Below are 18,870 nucleotides of genomic sequence, written 5' to 3' on the forward strand. Positions count from 1 at the left end.
TTTCAGTATAATGTGTATTATATTGCTGAATTACAATCATAGATGCATTAATGTGTATGTTGCAGCTGGTCGGGCTTATTCTAAATGATGTATATACTTTGAATTTTCCCCCAGTACATGATAATTTATTTTATTGATTATATTTTGCATAATCTGAATCTGCAAAGTAATTTGTATAATTATCAAATAATTTTAGTGGACAATAGCTGAATGAATAAAAATCTACTTACACAGTGAGTTAGAAAATATCTATTTTGTAATTTGATTGAACCAACCCTTTGAACAGAAACTTGAGGCTTATCTTTTGTCTTTGATTGTTGTTTCTCATGCTGAAATTCCTGCCATCATCATCATCAAACAGATTTATCGGGGTGTTTTTTCCAAGTCTTAAGCCAAAAAAACAAACAAACAAAAAAAAAAACAGTCATATCTGGCTGAGAAAATAGGGCAACATCCATAAACTGATGCTCCATCTCCCCTCTTAAAAATGCCTCATTGCTGCTGCTTTGTGTCCTCCATTAATCTTGCCGCCCTCACGTTTGTGTCGCTGTCATCTTGATGATTTTGGTTGACTTATTTTTAAGATACTCTCACAATTTCTCCCTCTTTTGTCTCCATTTTCACCTGTGAGTGGAGATTTTGATGGTTCAGTATCTGACTATTGCTGCGAAGGATAATGTGTTTTCTGTGTGGTTAATCTACGTTGGGGGATATTGAGGGAGGCTCCATCAAAACCTTCATTCCCACAATAAAACAGCCTCGATTTGTGGCAGGGTGTTAAACACGGCGTCCATCTCGGAAGAGCCTCCTAATAGCCCATTTCCCTGGAGAGCACAAGAGGCCATTTACAACAACCAATCATACAGTGACGGAAATGGCCTCAGTTTTCCTCACCAATAATGAGATAATGCACAAAGGCAGCAGCACATTTGTTTCCCCGTGTTTATGTTGTCAACTAGAGCCGTGATTTATGAGCAGGAGAACAAGATTGATAAAATGCAAGTAGGATTATGATAAATGAAGATGCAGGTTAATGCGTGGGATTATGCTGTTTTTCCACACTCACCTCCTTCATCCACATATGGTAAAATTGATTACGCACGCTAGATGAGGGCTGTAAGCTGCAATGCATGCTGGTCTTGAACATGCACAGGTTTGAGGCATAAACAAAATACTGTCAATCCTGAGTAAAAAGCGTGGGATGGTTGATAAAGGGCTCAGTGGGAGTGTTTTATTGTTGTTAAGTGCTTGCATGGTAATGGCCTCAAGCTCCTGATGGCAACCACAGTGTGACTCCTCTCACCCACCTTCAGGCAAGCTTTTAATGAGTCTAACAGCCAGTTTTCTTATTTTCAACCTGAGTTCAAGAGCACATAATGGAGGAAGGTGAGTGTGACCTGCGAAATATCAAGGTTGAGAACAAAGGTGCACGGCTGCCATGAACAGATGTGTCCATTAATGTGTGAGTGTCTTGCAGGGAAAATTTCGTCTTGGGACTTTATTTCTTTGTGATTAATTGTACTTCAGCGTATAATCTTTGCCTTGACCGTCCTGTCGTGAGTGACTCTGTAGTGAAAACCGAGGCTGGAAAAGAACTGTACTGTAAAACATGATAGAAGTCATGTTCAGCTGTGGAAAAAATATTCATATTCTTAAAGTCAAATATTAGAATATAAATGGCAACTCTTTTGTGAAATGTACTTATAAAAATTCACAATTTTGCACTGCTGCTCATTTTGCACTGACATGTGGGCTGTGAATACACTGTTTTACAGTTTTTTGAGCAGCGCATGCAAAATATTTTGCAAATTCTTTAGAAATGGAGGACAATTAACAGTTGATGGTCAACTGATATGAAAAACTGCACCTCACATGACGCATAAAAAAATTATAGAGAGCTCAACTCAGGTTAATACCTGGATATATACATTCAGAGACATTCTGTGTTGGCTTATTATGACAAAAATGTCAAGTAATTATTGCACTATTGCGTGCTAATGAGCACCTATCAAAAACGATCATGTCTCCATAATTGCAGCACCAAGTCAGAGAGCTACACTGATTTTCAAGTGCGTGGAAACCTTGCCACTGACCTTTTAGATTTCAGATGTCAGTCAGTCCTCATTAGCCGACAGTATGGCAGCGAGCCACAGATCCGGCTCCATTCCTCCATACTGATCTCGGGAGGGAAGGAACAGAAAGCTCACGATTACACACCTACAAACATCAGAGCCTCTGGGGTTCATAGGAGCAGATGGAGATTAAGTGTCTCGCCCAAAGAGCAGCAGTAGTTGCTCAGAGAGAGGCGAGTGCCTTTGTTCACTTCACCCACAACAGATGTTTCCACCTCGAAGGAATTCTCATAAAAGGGAATCAGGATTTGGATTAACAAAACCCACTTTCTCAACCTTTAACCTCCAGGATACAATTCAGAGAGGCAGAGTAAAAGACATACATCAAACCTCTGAAGTTTTCCGTCCGTTATCTTGGAAGCATTTACAAACAAGGTTTAATCTTCATAAGTAACAGTCTCCGGAGGAGGCAATGTTTCACATTTCAATGGAGTAATAACTTACATTTGGGGTGCACTCAATGTGATCAAGGCTTACGTGTGCATACAGGAAAAATGCACACACATATATACACTATGAGAGAGAGTGAGACTTAAAGAAAGAGAAAGAGAGAGATATTTAAACACATCCAGAAGAGGTCATCCGCAAGACTCAGCCATTGCACTGCCCACGCACTCCCACATGCTCAACATCATTAAAAACAAAAAGGCACGACTGAAACAATGGTGCAATCTGTGATGCAACCAACAACAAATGAGACGGATCTGTTGGAAATAGTGTTCACCGTAAGAATCTTGAAAAACACATCAAGGACGGAGGAAAGAGTGTTTCTTGCGACGCCACTGGAGTCCATTTCTTTTCTTAATTGCATCTTTTTGGACTACACTCTTTAATGCTCTTCTCAAGAAAACATCCTCAGTCCTTTAAGACAGTGTGATTAAACATCTAGTTTGTCCATACTTTGCATTATACTCATTTACACTGGGATTATGTGCCTCACAGAAAGAAATGTCATTAATCAGAATATGTTAGCATTGAGGTTGACTGAGTAAATTGGCTCTTAAATGAGCCGCACTGTCTGATCATCTCATTGCTTTGTGAATTTATTGAGTATCTTACGCCACCCAGTGGGCTGGACAACATCCAAGCAATGGAGAGATCAAGAAGAGATCATCAGAAAGCAGTAGATAAAAGACTGGATCATTAGGTTTTATTTGGCCTTTAATACATTTGAATATGTCTGAAGAATATACAACTTCACATAAGATTTTAGTGGAATGTAGAAGGCAAAAGGCAAATATCCACTCCACTGCACCACCTCCTCAGCACTAATTTTGAATCTTCTGAAGTCCAAGCTCAGCACCAGTTAAAGAGACCACTTGTCGATGTTTAAGAGCTTCAGGACCTGCACAAGTCACCTCCTCCAAAAACAAGACATTTTGAGGATGGACTGTGAGCCACTTCCACAGATACTCCATCCTCTCATCGCACACCCAGGGGTTTCCTGTTAAGATCATCTGGAAGGAGGATTTTCTGTCATCCAGCAGCCCTGAGGGGAAATGCTGCAGCTGATTCTGATTGAGCAGCAGGAGTTCGAGATGTTGGAGACCCCGGAGGAGGGTCGCCGGTAGCTCTCGGAGCTGATTCTCCTGTAGAAACAGTTGGGATAGTTTCAGGTTGTGGGTGAAGATTGTGGGTTTCAGGGAGCTTAATTTGTTACCAGCGAGATTCAGTGACTCCAGGCGGCGCAGGTTCCTCAGGGCTTCTGGTTGTAGATCTTGCAGATTATTGTCACTCAAGTCTAGAGTCTCCAGGTTGGGCAGTTTGTGAAGCAGAGCAGCGGGCACACCCGTTAAACGGTTTCCAGACAAGTCCAGCCACGTCAAGCTGCTGTTCCCATTAAACCAGTCAGCATCTGCTTTTTCGATCAGATTATTCTTCAGTACAAGACTACGAAGTGAAGCATGGCTGAAGACATTTGGAGGTAGACGGACCAACTGATTACCCGTCAGATCCAACGTGTTCAAGTGAGGAACGTCCTTCAGTAGATCTGAGGGAAGGCTTGTCAGGTTGCAGTGATACAGCTGGAGGTTGTTTAAAAGGGGAACAATGCTCAAATGACTGGCTGTGATACTGCTCAGGTTTGAGGACTGGATGGATAGTCGAGTGGTGTTGGAGGGCAGACCATGAACAGGGAAATGTGTAAGGGAGCTTTGGCTGCACACCACCTCAGCACCTGAAGGTGGAAAGGAACAGGAGCACAGGTCTGGGCAGGAATGGGTGACCCGTTTTTGGTAACGGCATTCAGCCAGTGCAGTCAAAGTCAGGAGTATCCACAAGTTCATCTTTAAAGCACTGCACAAACGAAGCAAATAGACGCATGAGAGACGGAGTCATACACGGTATCAAGAAAATGTAATAATGAAACCACAATGTGAAAATCTGATCATATATGCATAATCCTACCTGAAAGGCACAGCAAACCTCCTTCTGTGCTTCAATACAGACTTGGTTTTACACAAAGTTGAGTATATTTGTACCCAGCAGTGAGTCAGGACAACATGTTGCAAGAGGCAAACAAAGTCAAGCAAACAAACCAGCTCATCAACTGGTGAGCGGTTGCTTTCTTCTGTACTTTCCAAAGGTACAGATATTACATCACACAAATCAATATTTCCTTTCTTTCATCCCTGCAAGAAGATTTAATTTAACTTAGTCTTTCAATCTGCTGTCGTTATCAAATATTCTTTGATTTGGCTTTCTCCTTCTGAAGTGCATACAATCTCTTAAAGGTATAGATGGAATTTGGGAAACATGCTTATTTGTTGCTCGTTAGATGAGAAGATTGATAACACTCTCATTTCTGTCCATTAAATGTGAATCTATAGCCAGCAGCTGATGATCTTAGTTTAGCATAGAGGGTCAAAACAAGGGGAGACAGCTAGCCTGGCTCTGTCAAAAATCTCCCCACCTGCACATCTAAAGCTCACAAATTAAAAGGTTATGTCTTATTCGCTTTATTGGCTCTTTAGGAGGTGCTGGTAGATAGATTTATTTAACAGCTTTCGACGGAGCCAGCCGAGCGCCTTCTGGTAGTGGTCTTGTATCTAAATCTCAGCAAGGAAGTGACAAAGCGGATTTTCCAATATGTCAAACTACTACCTTTCACAACACGTTTTATCTGCAATTAAAGTTCAAGGAAAGACGGAAACTCTTAAATGCTCTCTTTACTCATATCACATTTAATCATACATTCACATTACATCAACGAAGGAGAATTTTTCAGTGATTGAAAAGTGAAACGGCTATGGCAGACTGTTCTGGGTACATTAGTGTATCAGATAATAGCCAGTATGAGGATGGAAAATGTTAAGACTGCAGGTTTAGTTCACTTTCTGTTAGTGACATTATCGGGCGCCCCACCAGAGACTGAGGACTGGCACATGTGATGGTCTGTGGCAGGAAGACCTTCTTCTTGTTCTTCTGAAGCCACCTCCAGAGGTACTCCACCTTGCTATCGCACAGCCACGGGTTAGAGGTCAGGTCCAGCCCCTCCTCGTCCAGGGAGTTCAGAGGGTCCAGCAAACCCGCGGGTATGTGGCTCAGCTGGTTGTCATCCAGACTCAAGACTTTGAGCTGAGTGACCTCCTGGAAAAGCTCCTGGGTGAGCTTGTTCAGCTTATTCCGAGAGAGGAACAGATAGGTGAGGTTATGTGTGCTCTGAAATATAGATGCATCCAGGGTGATTAGCTTGTTGTTTTGCAGGTTTAGCCTCTCAAGTTTGGTCAGTGGATCCAGAGAATTTGCAGAGATCTTCTCCAGACGGTTATTGGAAAGGTCCAGATTCTCCAGGTGTGGCAGCTTCTGAAACAGGTCAGCTGGGATCCTCATTAAACGATTCCCAGATAAGTCCATCCAGGTGATGCTGCTGTTATCGGGAAGCCACTCAGCATCAATTCTTTCGATCAAATTATTCTTCAACACCAAGTTGACAAGTGGGGCGTGGTGGAAGACATCCGCAGGCAGATCAGACAGTTTGTTTTCAGTGAGATCCAGAGTGTGGAGGTGAGGAACGCCTCTGAGAAGATCAGGGGAAAGGTTCTGCAGGTGGTTGCTGTACAGGTGGAGACCCTCCAGAAGGGGTGTGGCGTTCACATGCTGCTCAGTGACGGAGGTGATGTTCGTGAACTGGATGGTCAGCATGGTGGTGTTCTCCAGGAGACCCTCGGTGGGGTACTCTGTCAGAGGAACCTCGTTACAGACCACCTCAGCTCTTTTGTGGTAGCATTGGCAGAGTGCCGGGCAAGACAGAGCGCCATGGCAGAAATGTGCCAACCAGAGGAAAGCAAAAATGCACCAGGACTTCATTACTGGAACAAAAGAAGGGGAAGACAGAGACATTAAACATGAGGATGTGCAAAGACTTAAATATCATACTGAAGTATTTCACCATCGCAAAACATCCGATAAAACCAGAGATCATTTCCAGTTCATGCACACGATGTTCAGTAACATGAGTAACAAAATTAAACTTACTGTTGTTTTCCAGTATGAGGAGTATCAGCCAGACCGCTCCTTATATTAGATTCAGCAGCGTTCGCTTGCAAATTAGCGAGTCATTTGGGGAGCAGAATCCCCCAATCTAATCATTACTCATAGAGTAAACAAGGACCCGTCACTACACAGTCATTCGTCAAGGACAGGCAGTTGCAACAGACTGTGTGACTCTAACCTGCAGGGAAAGTACAAAACCTGGACACTTAGTTTATGTAGGTTTATTGAATATAACACTACAGTTCTTCTACAAATGTCTGATTCTGAAATATGATGTTCAATGTGTTACTGTGAGCGTCTGAATTGAATTGTGTGTTGTCTAACGGTTTGCCGCTGAGTGAAAAACCTACATGTTTACATTATTTTGTACTTTGGATTTTTTAAAATGTGGGGAAACAGGAGGCGTGTGGGTGGAAGAGAGCAAGTGAGAGAGGTAAAAATGCGCGATCATCAACTTACAATGAGGTGGATTTGATTAATTTTGCTGGAAATTAAATGAATCATCAGCTCATGCAACAGAATGTTTGGCAAGAAAGTATTTGCATAGGTGACAAATGTTAAACTTTAGATGTTGGATAGCAGCAAGCTCTCGCTGGGAAGTTAATAAGTTTTGAACACAAATTCAATAAAAGCCTTTTTCTAAACACTGAATTTTAGTTATTTTACTTGGGTAAAATGTGGTGGTAGTATTGTTATTCCAAAGCTGATCGTGTTTTGTATGTAAAATCTTACTCAGCAAAGTGGAGATGATGTGTAGAGAAGCATAAAATGGTGAGTCTCTACCTCAAATTTGTACTAAAGTACAGTCCTTAAGCAAATATCCTTCTTACACACAACATACAACATAAAACATCAATTAGTCATTCAAGTATGATCACACCAATATGTGAGGTTACACATTATACATGCTTCAATTTCTATGCATGACACGTGACAAGAAAGCCGTGGTGAAGCAAGTATACCGTTCATTTACTTCAGTAAAAGTAGCAATACTGCAATATAACAATGCTCCATTACAAGTAAAAGTCCTGCAGTATTATTAGCAAATTATGAATGTTTTGCCATTATCCAGTACATTGCATTATCAAATTATTAATACTGATGCTTTAATGTTTAAGTAGCATTTTACCATTGGGTAAAAGCTGGTTGGGCTTATTTTAACTATTTTATATACTGATGGCTAATTTAATAATGATGCATCAAATTTATCAGCACACTGTAAGTTTTCTATTTAAAATAAAAAAAAAAGTGAGTTGAAGTATAAAGTAGCGTGAAATGAAAATACCTCCAATGCGTACTTAAATACAGTCCAGTACTTAAGAAAACATACTTACCACCACTGCAGGAAACACATCATCTCTAGACATGTACGTGAAAAGAGCGGAGATAACAGAATGTTTATTCATGATGAGGAGGAGAGACAGCAGGAGGAGGCTGCGTGCCACCTGAGGTCACCGCGGTCGGTACAGGCAGGCAGGTACAGCAGGTTTCATGGTTATTTAACCAGAGCATACAGTCACACAGCTGATAGCGAGAATGGATTAGACCTGCAGTATGAAATACGATTTTAGCAGATGGGCAACATGATGAACCATTACATTATGTATGATGAGTGCCAGTTGGCTTTAGGCTGTTCTGAAAGATTTATTTCAGTCAAGCCCACTCACTCCACATGCACTTGCAAGATAGAGACAAGCCTATTCTGGTGTAGTTCAAAGTCTCCTAAAATACACTGTAGTCAGATATAACACCTCTGAGGGATCCCTACAGTGTTTCTTATTACATGTCTGCATTTATCATGTGCAAGAAGGACTCTATATTAACCTCACTGTGCCGTTTGGTGTTGTTTATATGGTGACGTCACTGTAGCATTACTATACAGCGTACACTCGGAATAAATTGCCATGATTTGTAATGAGTATATCTGAAAATAGATGAGATCTCACGGGTACCATGTTAATAAGTCCAGGGAAAAACACATTTGATATAACATGTTATTTAAAGAGCTTTAGAGGTGTTGGTAGGCAGGTGGAGTAAGCGTAGCTGCTGTTTCCGCCTGTTATCAGTCATTATGCTAAGTTATGCTAAAATAAACTAAGCTAAGCAGCTGCTGCATACTACTACTACTCCTACTACTACTAATAATGACACTTCATACAGCATTTTCCAAAACAAAATTACACAGTGCTAATACAGACATATACAGCGTAGCATCATATTTACAGACATGACAGATATGAGAGTGGTATCAATCTTCTCACCCAACATTTGTCAAGAATGTAAGTAAATGAATGTGGACAAGTTCATGATTTGCGCTCAACTGTACATTTGATCTCACTGATAATCGCACTAAAAATTCAGCTGCAGTGCAACCTGGGAATATGTGGGTGGAGAAATGAAATTCAAACCCCAGGTTATCCCCGAAAATGTCAAAAACCCCCCAAAAAAACCTCACTGAACTTGATTCCATCTGCATATATTTCATTTACTGTCTGTCTCCTGCTTTTGATGCGGTTATCTATGTTACACCAGAGGGCGAAATGTTGCATGAAATACAGACTGAAAGCTTTCAAATAAGGACATTAAGGAACAAAATGAGACATTAGAGCAACTCTTTTGAACGCTGTAAGTCATGGTGTGACGTGCAAAAGATATAAATGGAGGCAAATCCGACACGAAGGATTTTCATCAATGAACAAAAAAAAAATGCATTATTCATTTTCAGGGTAACAGAATTTATTTGAATTTGTCATGAATGACGAGAAGAAAAAACACATTGTCTCTATTCATGTCACATTATTCTGTCTTACGTCGTAATGGATCTACTTTGTGTAATGAAATACGTCCAAGAAACCAAGACTCAGAATGACTCAGTAAAACTGTTCATTTACAGGAAAAGCATATACTGTATGATGTGCTGCTGACTTGTATCCATAAAAATAAACCAATCATATACTATGAGCTACACTTCTGTGTTTCAATACACAGACAGACCTCTTAAACCTATGTACAAATGTTCACACACATGCCTAACACCTCACAAACACAAATCCATGTGAGTCACTGCATCTGATGTCCATGTTTTTGTCATGATGATTATAAAATAAGGCGGCTTTAAACACCGTCTGTCGAGCTGAGGTTTTCAGATGAAATCTCGCTCTAGCATGAATACTGCTCATTTTCCTCTTGTTAAAATGACAAAGACAGTCCCAGTTCTCACGACGACAGCCAGTTTCTGTGAATGTTGCTGTCCCACGATTAGCATTTTTTTTACAGTCTACTTCGCAGAAAAAAATAACACATGTAGGCACTGCGTCCAGACCGCGGCCATTAATCCACAGAGATGAAAATACACATCTTTGATCAGCCAGGGTTAACTGTGAAGAGAGGGAGAGAAAAAAAGGCGATGTGAAAACCTGGGATGCTACCAACAGAATGGCTGGACTTCAAAGGCACACCCACACAAAATCCACACATATTACACAAGGAAGCTTTCCTGTAGCCACACAATACATGAGTGAAATGCATGAAAAGCAGACAGATATGGGAATAATCTTGGTCTGCATGTTTGCAAGAAGTAAAATATCAAAGCTTATTTTTGGGAAATACACTTATTCGTATGAAATGTGAAGCCATGGTCAGCAGACAGTTAGCTCAGCTCAGCGTAAAGACTGGAAACACGAAGGCAGCAAAATCCACCTACCAGTTACAAAGTAATGGTGACAAGCTCTGGTTGTACAAAGGGTTTATGTGCCAAAGTGCTGCGTTTGATTGAGCTTCGAGCTGCTAGCAGGCAGATTTTGTTACCTACAGATAGAGCCATGCTAGAAGTACCTTCAGAGCACCAAATGCAGATTAATCCGCCACTGAAAATAGTCCTCTATCTCTTCTAGCTTGTTTGAGAAAAACTACACTGAGCGACTTTTCCAGAAAATGGCTCAAAAAATCAAACTATATATTTGTGAGCGTCCAGTCTTTATACGAAGCTAAGCTAACAGTCCGCTGGCTGTAGCTTCATATTTAGTGGTAATGATCCCTTCACGTAACTCTTGTCAAGAAAACGAATAAGCGTATTTCACAAAGTATTGCTTTAATATTTGACTTCATGCAAACATGCAGGCCAAGATTATTCCCGAATCTTTCTGCTTTTTGTGCAATAAGCATGTGCAGCACTCATATTTCCCAAACCGTCAAACTATTATTGTCACAATGATGAAGTTCAAACTCCAAGTTCATGTTTTCCACTCAACTGTGAATTCAGAAATCACACAAAAAACATGCGTCTGGCCACATTACGGCCTTCTACTAACTGCAACCACGCATGCAGAGGTCCAGTTACCCTCTGTCCCCCCTCTCTCACTTCGTTCAGAAGAACATATCATCATCATCATCATTATCGACATCATCCAACGACCAACTCCAGTCTTTCAGGCCAAACTCAAGCAATCTGAAACATGAAGTATGAGGTTTACTGTGGGGGTCAAAAGCCTTCAGTGCTGGGGCAATACATGCCAAGTTCACCTGGGGGCAGTATAGAGCTGTGAGCAGTTAATTGACTGATCGAATGCTGCTTGTTACCATGAGCGGACGGTTAATTGACACAGCAGCACAGCACTACGGAGGGCGGACAGGCGCAGCAAGCTCTGCTACTTACAGTCTCCCAGCATGAGAGACGTTAGAATGGTGAGGTCAGAGGTGAAGAGGTCAAAGGTCAGTGGAGGATGATACGTAGCATGGGGCCAGTGCTGAGGGATGAGAGCCAGTTAGGTTGTGGCTTAGAGAGCAAACTTTGACAACTGAGAGCCTTAATCGATCACAGAAAACAACAGTGATACAGTTAGTGACTCCTGTAATGGTTTGGTGCCATTTCCTACTCAATTAGGTTGCTGCTGACGCTGCATTAATGCGGCATACAGCGTTACGCACATGCAAATGATTCAAGAATCCTGTTTAAAGCAAGACATCCTGCATAAGCACCAGCTTTAGGCCCCTTTCAGTTGCACATGATGATGAGAATCATCGACAGAATCAACAAATTAATGAGGCTTTTGTTGAATTTACTGAAATTTTACTGAAAAATACATTGATTTTTTGCAAGATTAGATAAGATTTAATGATTTTCAACCATATTTTCTGGTCTCATTCACCCAAGAGTTATGTTTCCTACTGCAAAAAAGACACTGATCACTACAGTTTCCAATAAATGAGGTTCTCTTGTAACACTGACTCAGAAAAGCTCCTCTTCTGATGGGAAATGAAGAGGAAAAATTGGGAGAAAATGAGCTTCTGATTAGCACCATAGTCCCAAAGCACACAGCTTTAAGATTCCCATTTGTTGTGTAAATTGCATTTTTAAAATAAGATTTTAACCCAAAATCCTAATTTGATTATTTGTGTCTGATTGCCACCCATTTCTTAACAATCAAAACAAAGACATTTCCTGTTTTCGAGTTTCAATAAACAGTATTATATAAACACCAAAAAAAGAGAAAAGGTATCCGAACACAAGGCAGACGCTCCCAAAAAAACTTTAACTCTTGGTTTTGAAAAGTGATAGCTGTACTCATTAAATCTTTTTCTTGGGAACATCTTCTCAGTGTGCAGGCAGCTTTTTTCTTGATAATGCTTTTACTGTTTTGCCAACATACCTGACATAATACTGGGACGTGAATACTGGGATGTTTTGTAGTTTTTATAAAAACTGAAAATAACGAGCACTAGATATTAGCCAAAACAGTTTGACCTTGAGAAACAAACTTTAATACAGGTGAAAATTTCAAATATTTTCTGCATCCAGCAGAACCTTTCCCTGTCCTCACCTGGGCTTGCCTGATGACTGCTGCTGTCTGCTGGGCTGGATCTTGATGGCTCCGCGATGGGCCGACATATGAGGTGAGCCCCTGGGTGAAGGTCGCGGGGAAACTCGTGGAGAGGAGCGTGACGTCGCCTCAGGAGGGGTGCTTTGTGCTGCGGAGGGAGGACTCATCGTCGGGTGTTTCCTCGGGATGCGTTTGAGGAGGTGGCTGACCCAGCGCTGCTGCTCCTCCTGAGAGTTGGTCAGCAGGAGCAGCTCTTTGGCAGTGGACATGTCATAGTTCACTGTCGGAGAAATACATTTAAAACAGATGAGAAGCAGGGTCAAAATAAGGAAGGTGATTATGAGCTGTTAAAAGGGTTCTGTGGCTTTAAGAGACATTTTTTCCAAATAACCTTCCAACATATCAGCCACACCATCATCATCATGAGCCATGATTGGTCATTGGTTGGATTGGTTTCACTGAACAAAGGCTGACATATTTTAAGCAAAAATGCATTTTTTGGTTCCAACTTCTACAGTGTGAGGATTCTCTTCTTCTCTCTGTTTTCCATCATTGCAAACAGTCATCTGAAAACATCACCCTGGGCTCTCAATATAAATTGAATATAGGATGTGTCTTTCGCTAGCAATCTGAAGCAAATGGCAGCTACCCAAACAAGCACGATGGTGGTGGTGTTCTTCTTTCACCACATTTTGCATTTTTATAACTTTGTGAAGCTCAGTTACAGCTGGGATGTGTGCCAATGGAACATGTGCACCCATATATATGAACTCCATCTTAATGTTGACTCCCAGCAAGTAAAGTTCGACATTAACTCTTGACTGAGCATACTGACCCCTGCAGGGCACAATAACTTCCTCCTTTCTGTCCAGGTGATCTTTGTGGCACTTGGTGTGGCAGCGGCGGCACTCGAGGGCCGGCGGGGGCTTGAAAACGTGCCACAGGGGCCGAGTGCAGGCCTCGCAGCTCGAGGGGAAGTGGTAGAGAGTGAGGATGAACTCGTGGCCCTTGTGGCTGATGTAAGAGGGTCGATCCCCGTACGGCGTGGGCTCCACTACAACCTCCTGTTCACGTTTAATCTCGCCTTCATTGGCGTACAGGATCTGAGAAAAGAGAAGAAAGGAAATGATCATACTGACAGTCTATGAAAGGAGGGAGAGGGGACAGAAAGAGAAGGTCCTTGAACGTTACCTGGAATATCCTTGGTATTTCTTTCGGATCTGCACGGTACACATCAGTATGTGTGACCGGTCGGACATGAAACAGCTTACTGCAGGAGGAGGACAAGGAAGAGTTAAGTCTAGATTTCATGGTAATACGTGCAATTACTGCTCTGGCTATGGAGAGATTTATCTTTTGTGTCTAAACCTGAAGCCTTGAAAGGCACTGGCTCAAAATAAGCCTCACTAATGGGCAGCTTCACGTCAAAAATATCACAATGTGTAAGATAAAGATATGCCAGATGAGTCAGTTTCTTCTTTTAAAGGTCTTCTCAAATCATACTTTTGTCGTATAGTTCACCTTGATTTTATTTAATTCTACCCCCAGTTCTCTGTTCAAAGCAGTTTTAAAGTCTGTATTTTTGTCCTTATTCTGTATTTTATCTCATCTGTGTTCATCTCTCTTATTTCTGTTTTTAGCCACACTAGCTGCATCACTCCTGGGATGGTAACATCAGAGTACTGTATCGGTGTCAGCGCTAGAACAAATATCCAGGCATGTGGAAATGATCATGCATTGTGAAGCGAAACCATTTGCTGGTATGCGGGGAGGAAAGTTTATGAAAAAAAAGGACATAAACAAAAACATTCAATTAGCTGTAAAGGCAAGGACACATGTTTTACATGGACCAATTTAACAACACAGACAAAATATCCAAATAATCTCACTGTGTTCTGATGCCTTAACGTTTCATCATGTCAAAAATTCAAATTTATCTGACAACACTAACAACATTCCCATCAGTTTCAGCTGTACTTTGCGTTCAGTGCTAATTAGCATGCTAACGTAGTCAACCAAGACGCTGACCATGGTTAACATTACACATGCTAAACCTTTAAAATGTGAGCAGTGTGAGCTTGTTAGCATGATGATGTACTGAAAAATAGAGATAGAGAAAAACATTACATCTGCTAAACTTCAGGCTAGCACTGATGATGTGAGCTTGTTAGCACGCTGACGTTAGCATGTAGCTCAAAGCTTTTCTGTGTACAGCCTCACAGAGCTGTTAGCATGGCTGTAGACTTTTAGTAACTAAGAGTAGTAACTATTGTGCTCTACACATACATTGTACCATTACTATTAATCCTGGGTATTACATGTTCAAACTCTGCTTTAAATGACTCACTCGATGTCCAGGGTCATGAAAGGGTTAGCCTGCTCTCGATCCACCTCGCTGTTGTAGAACAGGATCTTTTTACTGCTCACAACTATATACTGTAAAGGGAAGGGAAACAAGGGCCAAAAGGTTGGAGGGGGAAATGACTCAACGGTAATGGTGATTACTAAGAAAACAAATCTGTAGATCTGAGGAATAACGCTGGATACATTACCTTTTTGTCCCAGCCAAACCGCTTTGAGTTCTTGGTAGGAAGTGAAATCCAGCCCTCCAGCCTGGAGTCTAGTTTGCAGAGAAAAAACAGGAAGATGTGAACACAAAGAGGAGAGCGGCCTTTAATCGTGTGAACCACTTCAACATTTTGAAACTTTGGTGGCATTTTCCTTAAACACACACTCATCACTTGGAGAGGAAATGACTCCTCACTCAATCCAAAAGGGCAAGTGGACCAAAGGAAGTTTTGCTATTCGGTTTCAACAAAAGACCGTTGAGCAGGAAGTTTAAGGATTATAAAGAATCTCCAGTCTGGTGGGGTAAAATGTGCAAAAATGTTTCCCCACATCTTTTGCAGTGGAGTAGATGTGAACAAAGCAGGCCAGCATCAAGCTGTGAGTGTTCGTGTCCAGTGAACGTTAAAAGGGATTAAAGCACAGCAGAGGCAGTCGACGGAGCAGAGGGATTAGTTGAAACTTAACAGGGTCGAACCAGGGTTGAGGGTATTTCTTTTTCAATTCAATTAATTTAGGAAAAAGACACTGGGAATTCTTTGATGGATAAATGGTGTTTTATATACAGTGTTTGGCCAATTGCAGTTTTCATTTTCATCCCCATCCCAGGTTTGAACCGCCATGCAGGGTCACCTGCAGGTTCATCCTCAGGGGGCTGATCGTAGGTGAGGGCCAGGGGACGGTGGCCCTGCTCCACCTGTCCGTCATATTCTTCTTCATCCTCAGAGTCAGACTCAAAGAGAGTGCGAGCCGAGTGAAGGTTGGGTCGGGTGTCGATGCAGACAGATTTGTGTGTGCGCTGGTAGGTGAAAGACATTGATTCTGACGTGTGGGAGTGAGTAATGCGCACTGTGCCAGACCACAAAGAGAGAAGTGGAGGTGAAATCAGGGGGAAGAGGCAAAGAGGAAAAGGTCAAAAACAACTGGCCTGGAAGACAAACAGACTCAAAGTGAAAACAAAAGACACAGAGAGAACTGAGGAAGAGAGACTGCAGGAAGAGGAAAGCAGGAAGTACATGCAGAAGTGGATTTGCTTAATGGCTTTGAGCATTTGAATGTATGTTGATGCTAACTTATAGGATGATGAGCGTAACAGGAAGTCTCCTTTGTCTACCTGGGTATCCGTCCATGTCCAGGTCGTTGCCGCTGCTGATGCTGGTGGAGTCCAGTGAGTGAACGCTGAGGGAGGTGAGCTGGCAACGCAGCTGCTCGATGTCGCTGTCTTTGCTGTCCAACGCCATCTGAAGCTCCAGACGCACCTGGTTCTCTTCTGCTATCAGCTGAATAACAGACATGAGCAGGGTTTTCATTGCATTTCGAAGTCTTTTCTACTTCATACAACTCAATGTCCTGGACATTTTAAAACCATTTCTACAAAATTCAACCCAGCTGCAAATTTGGATGTGCTGGATTTGTTATTGTTAATTAAAGAATATGACTATTAACATTAAGTATGATGACACCAGATGTTTTTTGGTATATGCAGCAGCGTTTGTTGGTATGCTGGCGTGCAGGTGTGCAGTGTCGGCGTACTGACCGCCTGCATCTCCATCATCTCTCTCTGGTATTTGATGATGGTGCTGTTGAGTTTCTCCTTCTCTGTTCTCAGCTCCAGCTGCAGCTTCCTGTTCTCCTTCTCCTTCCTGTGCACCTCGGTGTCGATGCTTCTGTGGCCTCCTCGTGCCGTCTCCCTACGGTTCATCACCTCAGCCAGCTTGTTGATAGCCTGGGAGCAAAACACAGCAACGGCTTCACAGAGATCTATTGCCGATAAATCCGAATTCAGCAAATATGCAGCAGAGTCTGCAGGAGTATCAATGCTGCTGCAAGGTAGATTCTTAAACTTGTTTCAGATCTCAGTGATTTTGCCCGGAGTTCAACACAAGCCTGCAGCTGAACATTATTCTTGACAACAAATGGTGTGACATAACAGCTGTCTGCAGAAAAACAAGTCAAACTATGAAAGCACAGAAAATATTCCAGACTTTTCAGACCTGTGTAGGCGCCCAGACACACACCTGAATTTTTAGTGTCCTTTCATTCTGCAGCTGCCTTTCAAAGGACACTTTGATTGAGTTCATCTGCTTCTCCTCCTCCTTGGCTTTCTGTAACTCTGTATAAATAGCAGAGAGGAATATTAATTCAGGAGTTAACATAAGTTTACAGAAGTAATCCGTAACTTATAGTGCAAGTTTCAAGAGCAATATTCTGCCGTTCTACAGAGGCTGGGTTCACCGATGGAGAGATTAATGGCTGCTTTTCATGACATTTTTACAGCCTTCTCTCCATAAATCCGCTGGATATGTAAGACAGCTTTTTAACACATTTTCGAGGACTGAGGGAAATGTCATCGGCGTAGAAGTCTGGTCCCTCCATGTGCTGCTCATTAACTCAAAATAAATGACACTCACGTTGCTGCATTTCTTTCAGCTGGTTGTTGAGCTCCTCTTTCTCGCTAGCCAGGTTCGCCACGTCCACCGTCAGAGTGCGATTAGACTCTTCCAGCTGCAGGTGTGTGAGGGTACAGGTGAGTTTCATCCATGCACACAAGCAGGCAGCTTAATTTATAGCACGTTTGAAAACAGAAGTGAATCAGTGCTGTTTTAAAAGACCACAAACAGTCTCACCGAGCTGATGGTGGCCTCCTTGTCGATGAGCTCCTGTTTGTGTCTCGCCATCATGTCTTTTATCTCCAGCTCCTTCATGATCTTCTCCTTCTCCAGGTCGGAGTACTGCTCCTCAGCGATGGAGCGAGCCAGCTGCTCAGAGTCTGCCTTGGTCAAACTGGCTTCCAGCTGGGCTGTCAGGGAGTCCCTGTGGAGAAAGGAGGGGAAGGAACTGTTAATTATTAATGTATTATTAAAACGCTACAGTCTAATAAATCCTTGAGTAATGCAACAAATTCCTGGCGTTATCTCCTCAGACTGTCTATAGTGTGGACATACTTTAATATTTGATTGGCTTCTTTGTCAGCGCAGGATTTTAAAGCAGCAGAGTTGCATCGGATCATATTTTAACTACTGTAATCTTTGGCTGTAGTGCATCTGGGAAGGCTGCTAATCTGGTTTAGCTTCACTCACACAGTTAAAGGTCAAGCCCTGTTTTTTGGCTGTCAGATGAATTCACAGAGGGCGAATAACACTAATCTGGAAAGTCTGGTACATTCCTAAAAACAAAATATAGGCGTGTGTGTTTGCCTCACTGACATTTGGCTCTAGAGCCTAAAGAGTTTTTTGCATTTTCTATCATGTCATGTTTCATTTTTAGGCATGCTTTTTCGTGTCTTATATTGTTTTGGTTTCTTCTCTTGTTTTTTTCTGTGTTTCAGCTCATGGCGTGTCAGAACAAACCAGTGAACAGTTACCTCTCCTCCTCATATTCGGCCAGTTGCTGCCGTGCCTCTTGGTACAGCTTATTCTTTTCATCACACTCGTCCTTCAGCTCACGGATCTGCGTCTTGTAAAGGGTCTTGCAGGAGGACAGATGGCGATTCAATTAATGTCATATCACAGATCTGGGGTGGAGGCGGGGAAATAAACTCCTCCTCTGCTCATATCTCCCCATTCGAGCCTCGCATTGTGGATCCATTTAGATTTGTTGCTAGTCTGACAGTGTTATGCTAGCTATGCTGAGAATAAATATTGCACGGTCACTACTTGTAGACAAGGTGCACAAAAGAAGGGAAATTGTTGGTTAGAATTACCGTGAAATACTGCTCTGCCTCCAGTTGGTCCTTCAGTTCCTTCAGCTGGCCACCCGCCTCCTGCTTCTCCCTGGAACAGCACCAACAATCTGTCAATCGTTGCTCCTGGCCAACTACCCACAGAGCCAAAGCACTGTCCTCAAATCAGATGTGATGA

The 18,870-nt window shown here is 42.2% G+C and overlaps 3 protein-coding genes across 3 annotated transcripts in view; all 3 read right to left on the reverse strand.

Annotated features, from left to right (window-relative positions):
• Positions 1-3,400: 3,400 nt before the first annotated feature.
• On the reverse strand, positions 3,401-4,561 carry LOC143336652 (uncharacterized). Its single transcript, XM_076756918.1, has 2 exons — positions 4,539-4,561; positions 3,401-4,427 (listed from the first exon to the last, which is right to left on the reverse strand). Exon 2 carries the CDS (start codon positions 4,415-4,417, stop codon positions 3,401-3,403), a length of 1,017 nt encoding a protein of 338 aa, XP_076613033.1. The 5' UTR covers positions 4,418-4,427; positions 4,539-4,561.
• Positions 4,562-5,389: 828 nt separating this feature from the next.
• On the reverse strand, positions 5,390-6,753 carry LOC143336577 (uncharacterized). Its single transcript, XM_076756805.1, has 2 exons — positions 6,609-6,753; positions 5,390-6,442 (listed from the first exon to the last, which is right to left on the reverse strand). The coding sequence occupies exon 2, from the start codon at positions 6,438-6,440 to the stop codon at positions 5,442-5,444; it is 999 nt and encodes a 332-aa protein (XP_076612920.1). The 5' UTR covers positions 6,441-6,442; positions 6,609-6,753; the 3' UTR covers positions 5,390-5,441.
• A 2,595-nt stretch (positions 6,754-9,348) lies between these two features.
• The window catches only part of LOC143336357 (rho-associated protein kinase 2-like), a 28,478-nt gene continuing 18,956 nt past the window's right edge, over positions 9,349-18,870 (reverse strand). Inside the window, exons 20-32 of the mRNA XM_076756481.1 lie at positions 18,714-18,783; positions 18,375-18,478; positions 17,638-17,824; positions 17,422-17,515; positions 17,029-17,123; positions 16,548-16,736; positions 16,125-16,290; positions 14,998-15,065; positions 14,793-14,881; positions 13,637-13,715; positions 13,281-13,548; positions 12,446-12,725; positions 9,349-10,003 (exon numbers count right to left, since the gene is read on the reverse strand). Of these exons, the coding sequence (XP_076612596.1) occupies positions 10,000-10,003; positions 12,446-12,725; positions 13,281-13,548; positions 13,637-13,715; positions 14,793-14,881; positions 14,998-15,065; positions 16,125-16,290; positions 16,548-16,736; positions 17,029-17,123; positions 17,422-17,515; positions 17,638-17,824; positions 18,375-18,478; positions 18,714-18,783 (1,693 nt within the window). The 3' untranslated portion in view covers positions 9,349-9,999. The remainder of the gene's footprint in view (positions 10,004-12,445; positions 12,726-13,280; positions 13,549-13,636; positions 13,716-14,792; positions 14,882-14,997; positions 15,066-16,124; positions 16,291-16,547; positions 16,737-17,028; positions 17,124-17,421; positions 17,516-17,637; positions 17,825-18,374; positions 18,479-18,713; positions 18,784-18,870) is intronic.

This window comes from Chaetodon auriga, chromosome 18, assembly GCF_051107435.1.
Source record: "Chaetodon auriga isolate fChaAug3 chromosome 18, fChaAug3.hap1, whole genome shotgun sequence".
Lineage (NCBI taxonomy): Eukaryota > Metazoa > Chordata > Actinopteri > Chaetodontiformes > Chaetodontidae > Chaetodon > Chaetodon auriga.

Coding starts and splice junctions, on each gene's coding strand:
- LOC143336577 (XM_076756805.1), bottom strand. CDS start 6,440: ATGAAGTCCTGGTGCATTTTTGCTTTCCTCTGGTTGGCACATTTCTGC.
- LOC143336652 (XM_076756918.1), bottom strand. CDS start 4,417: ATGAACTTGTGGATACTCCTGACTTTGACTGCACTGGCTGAATGCCGT.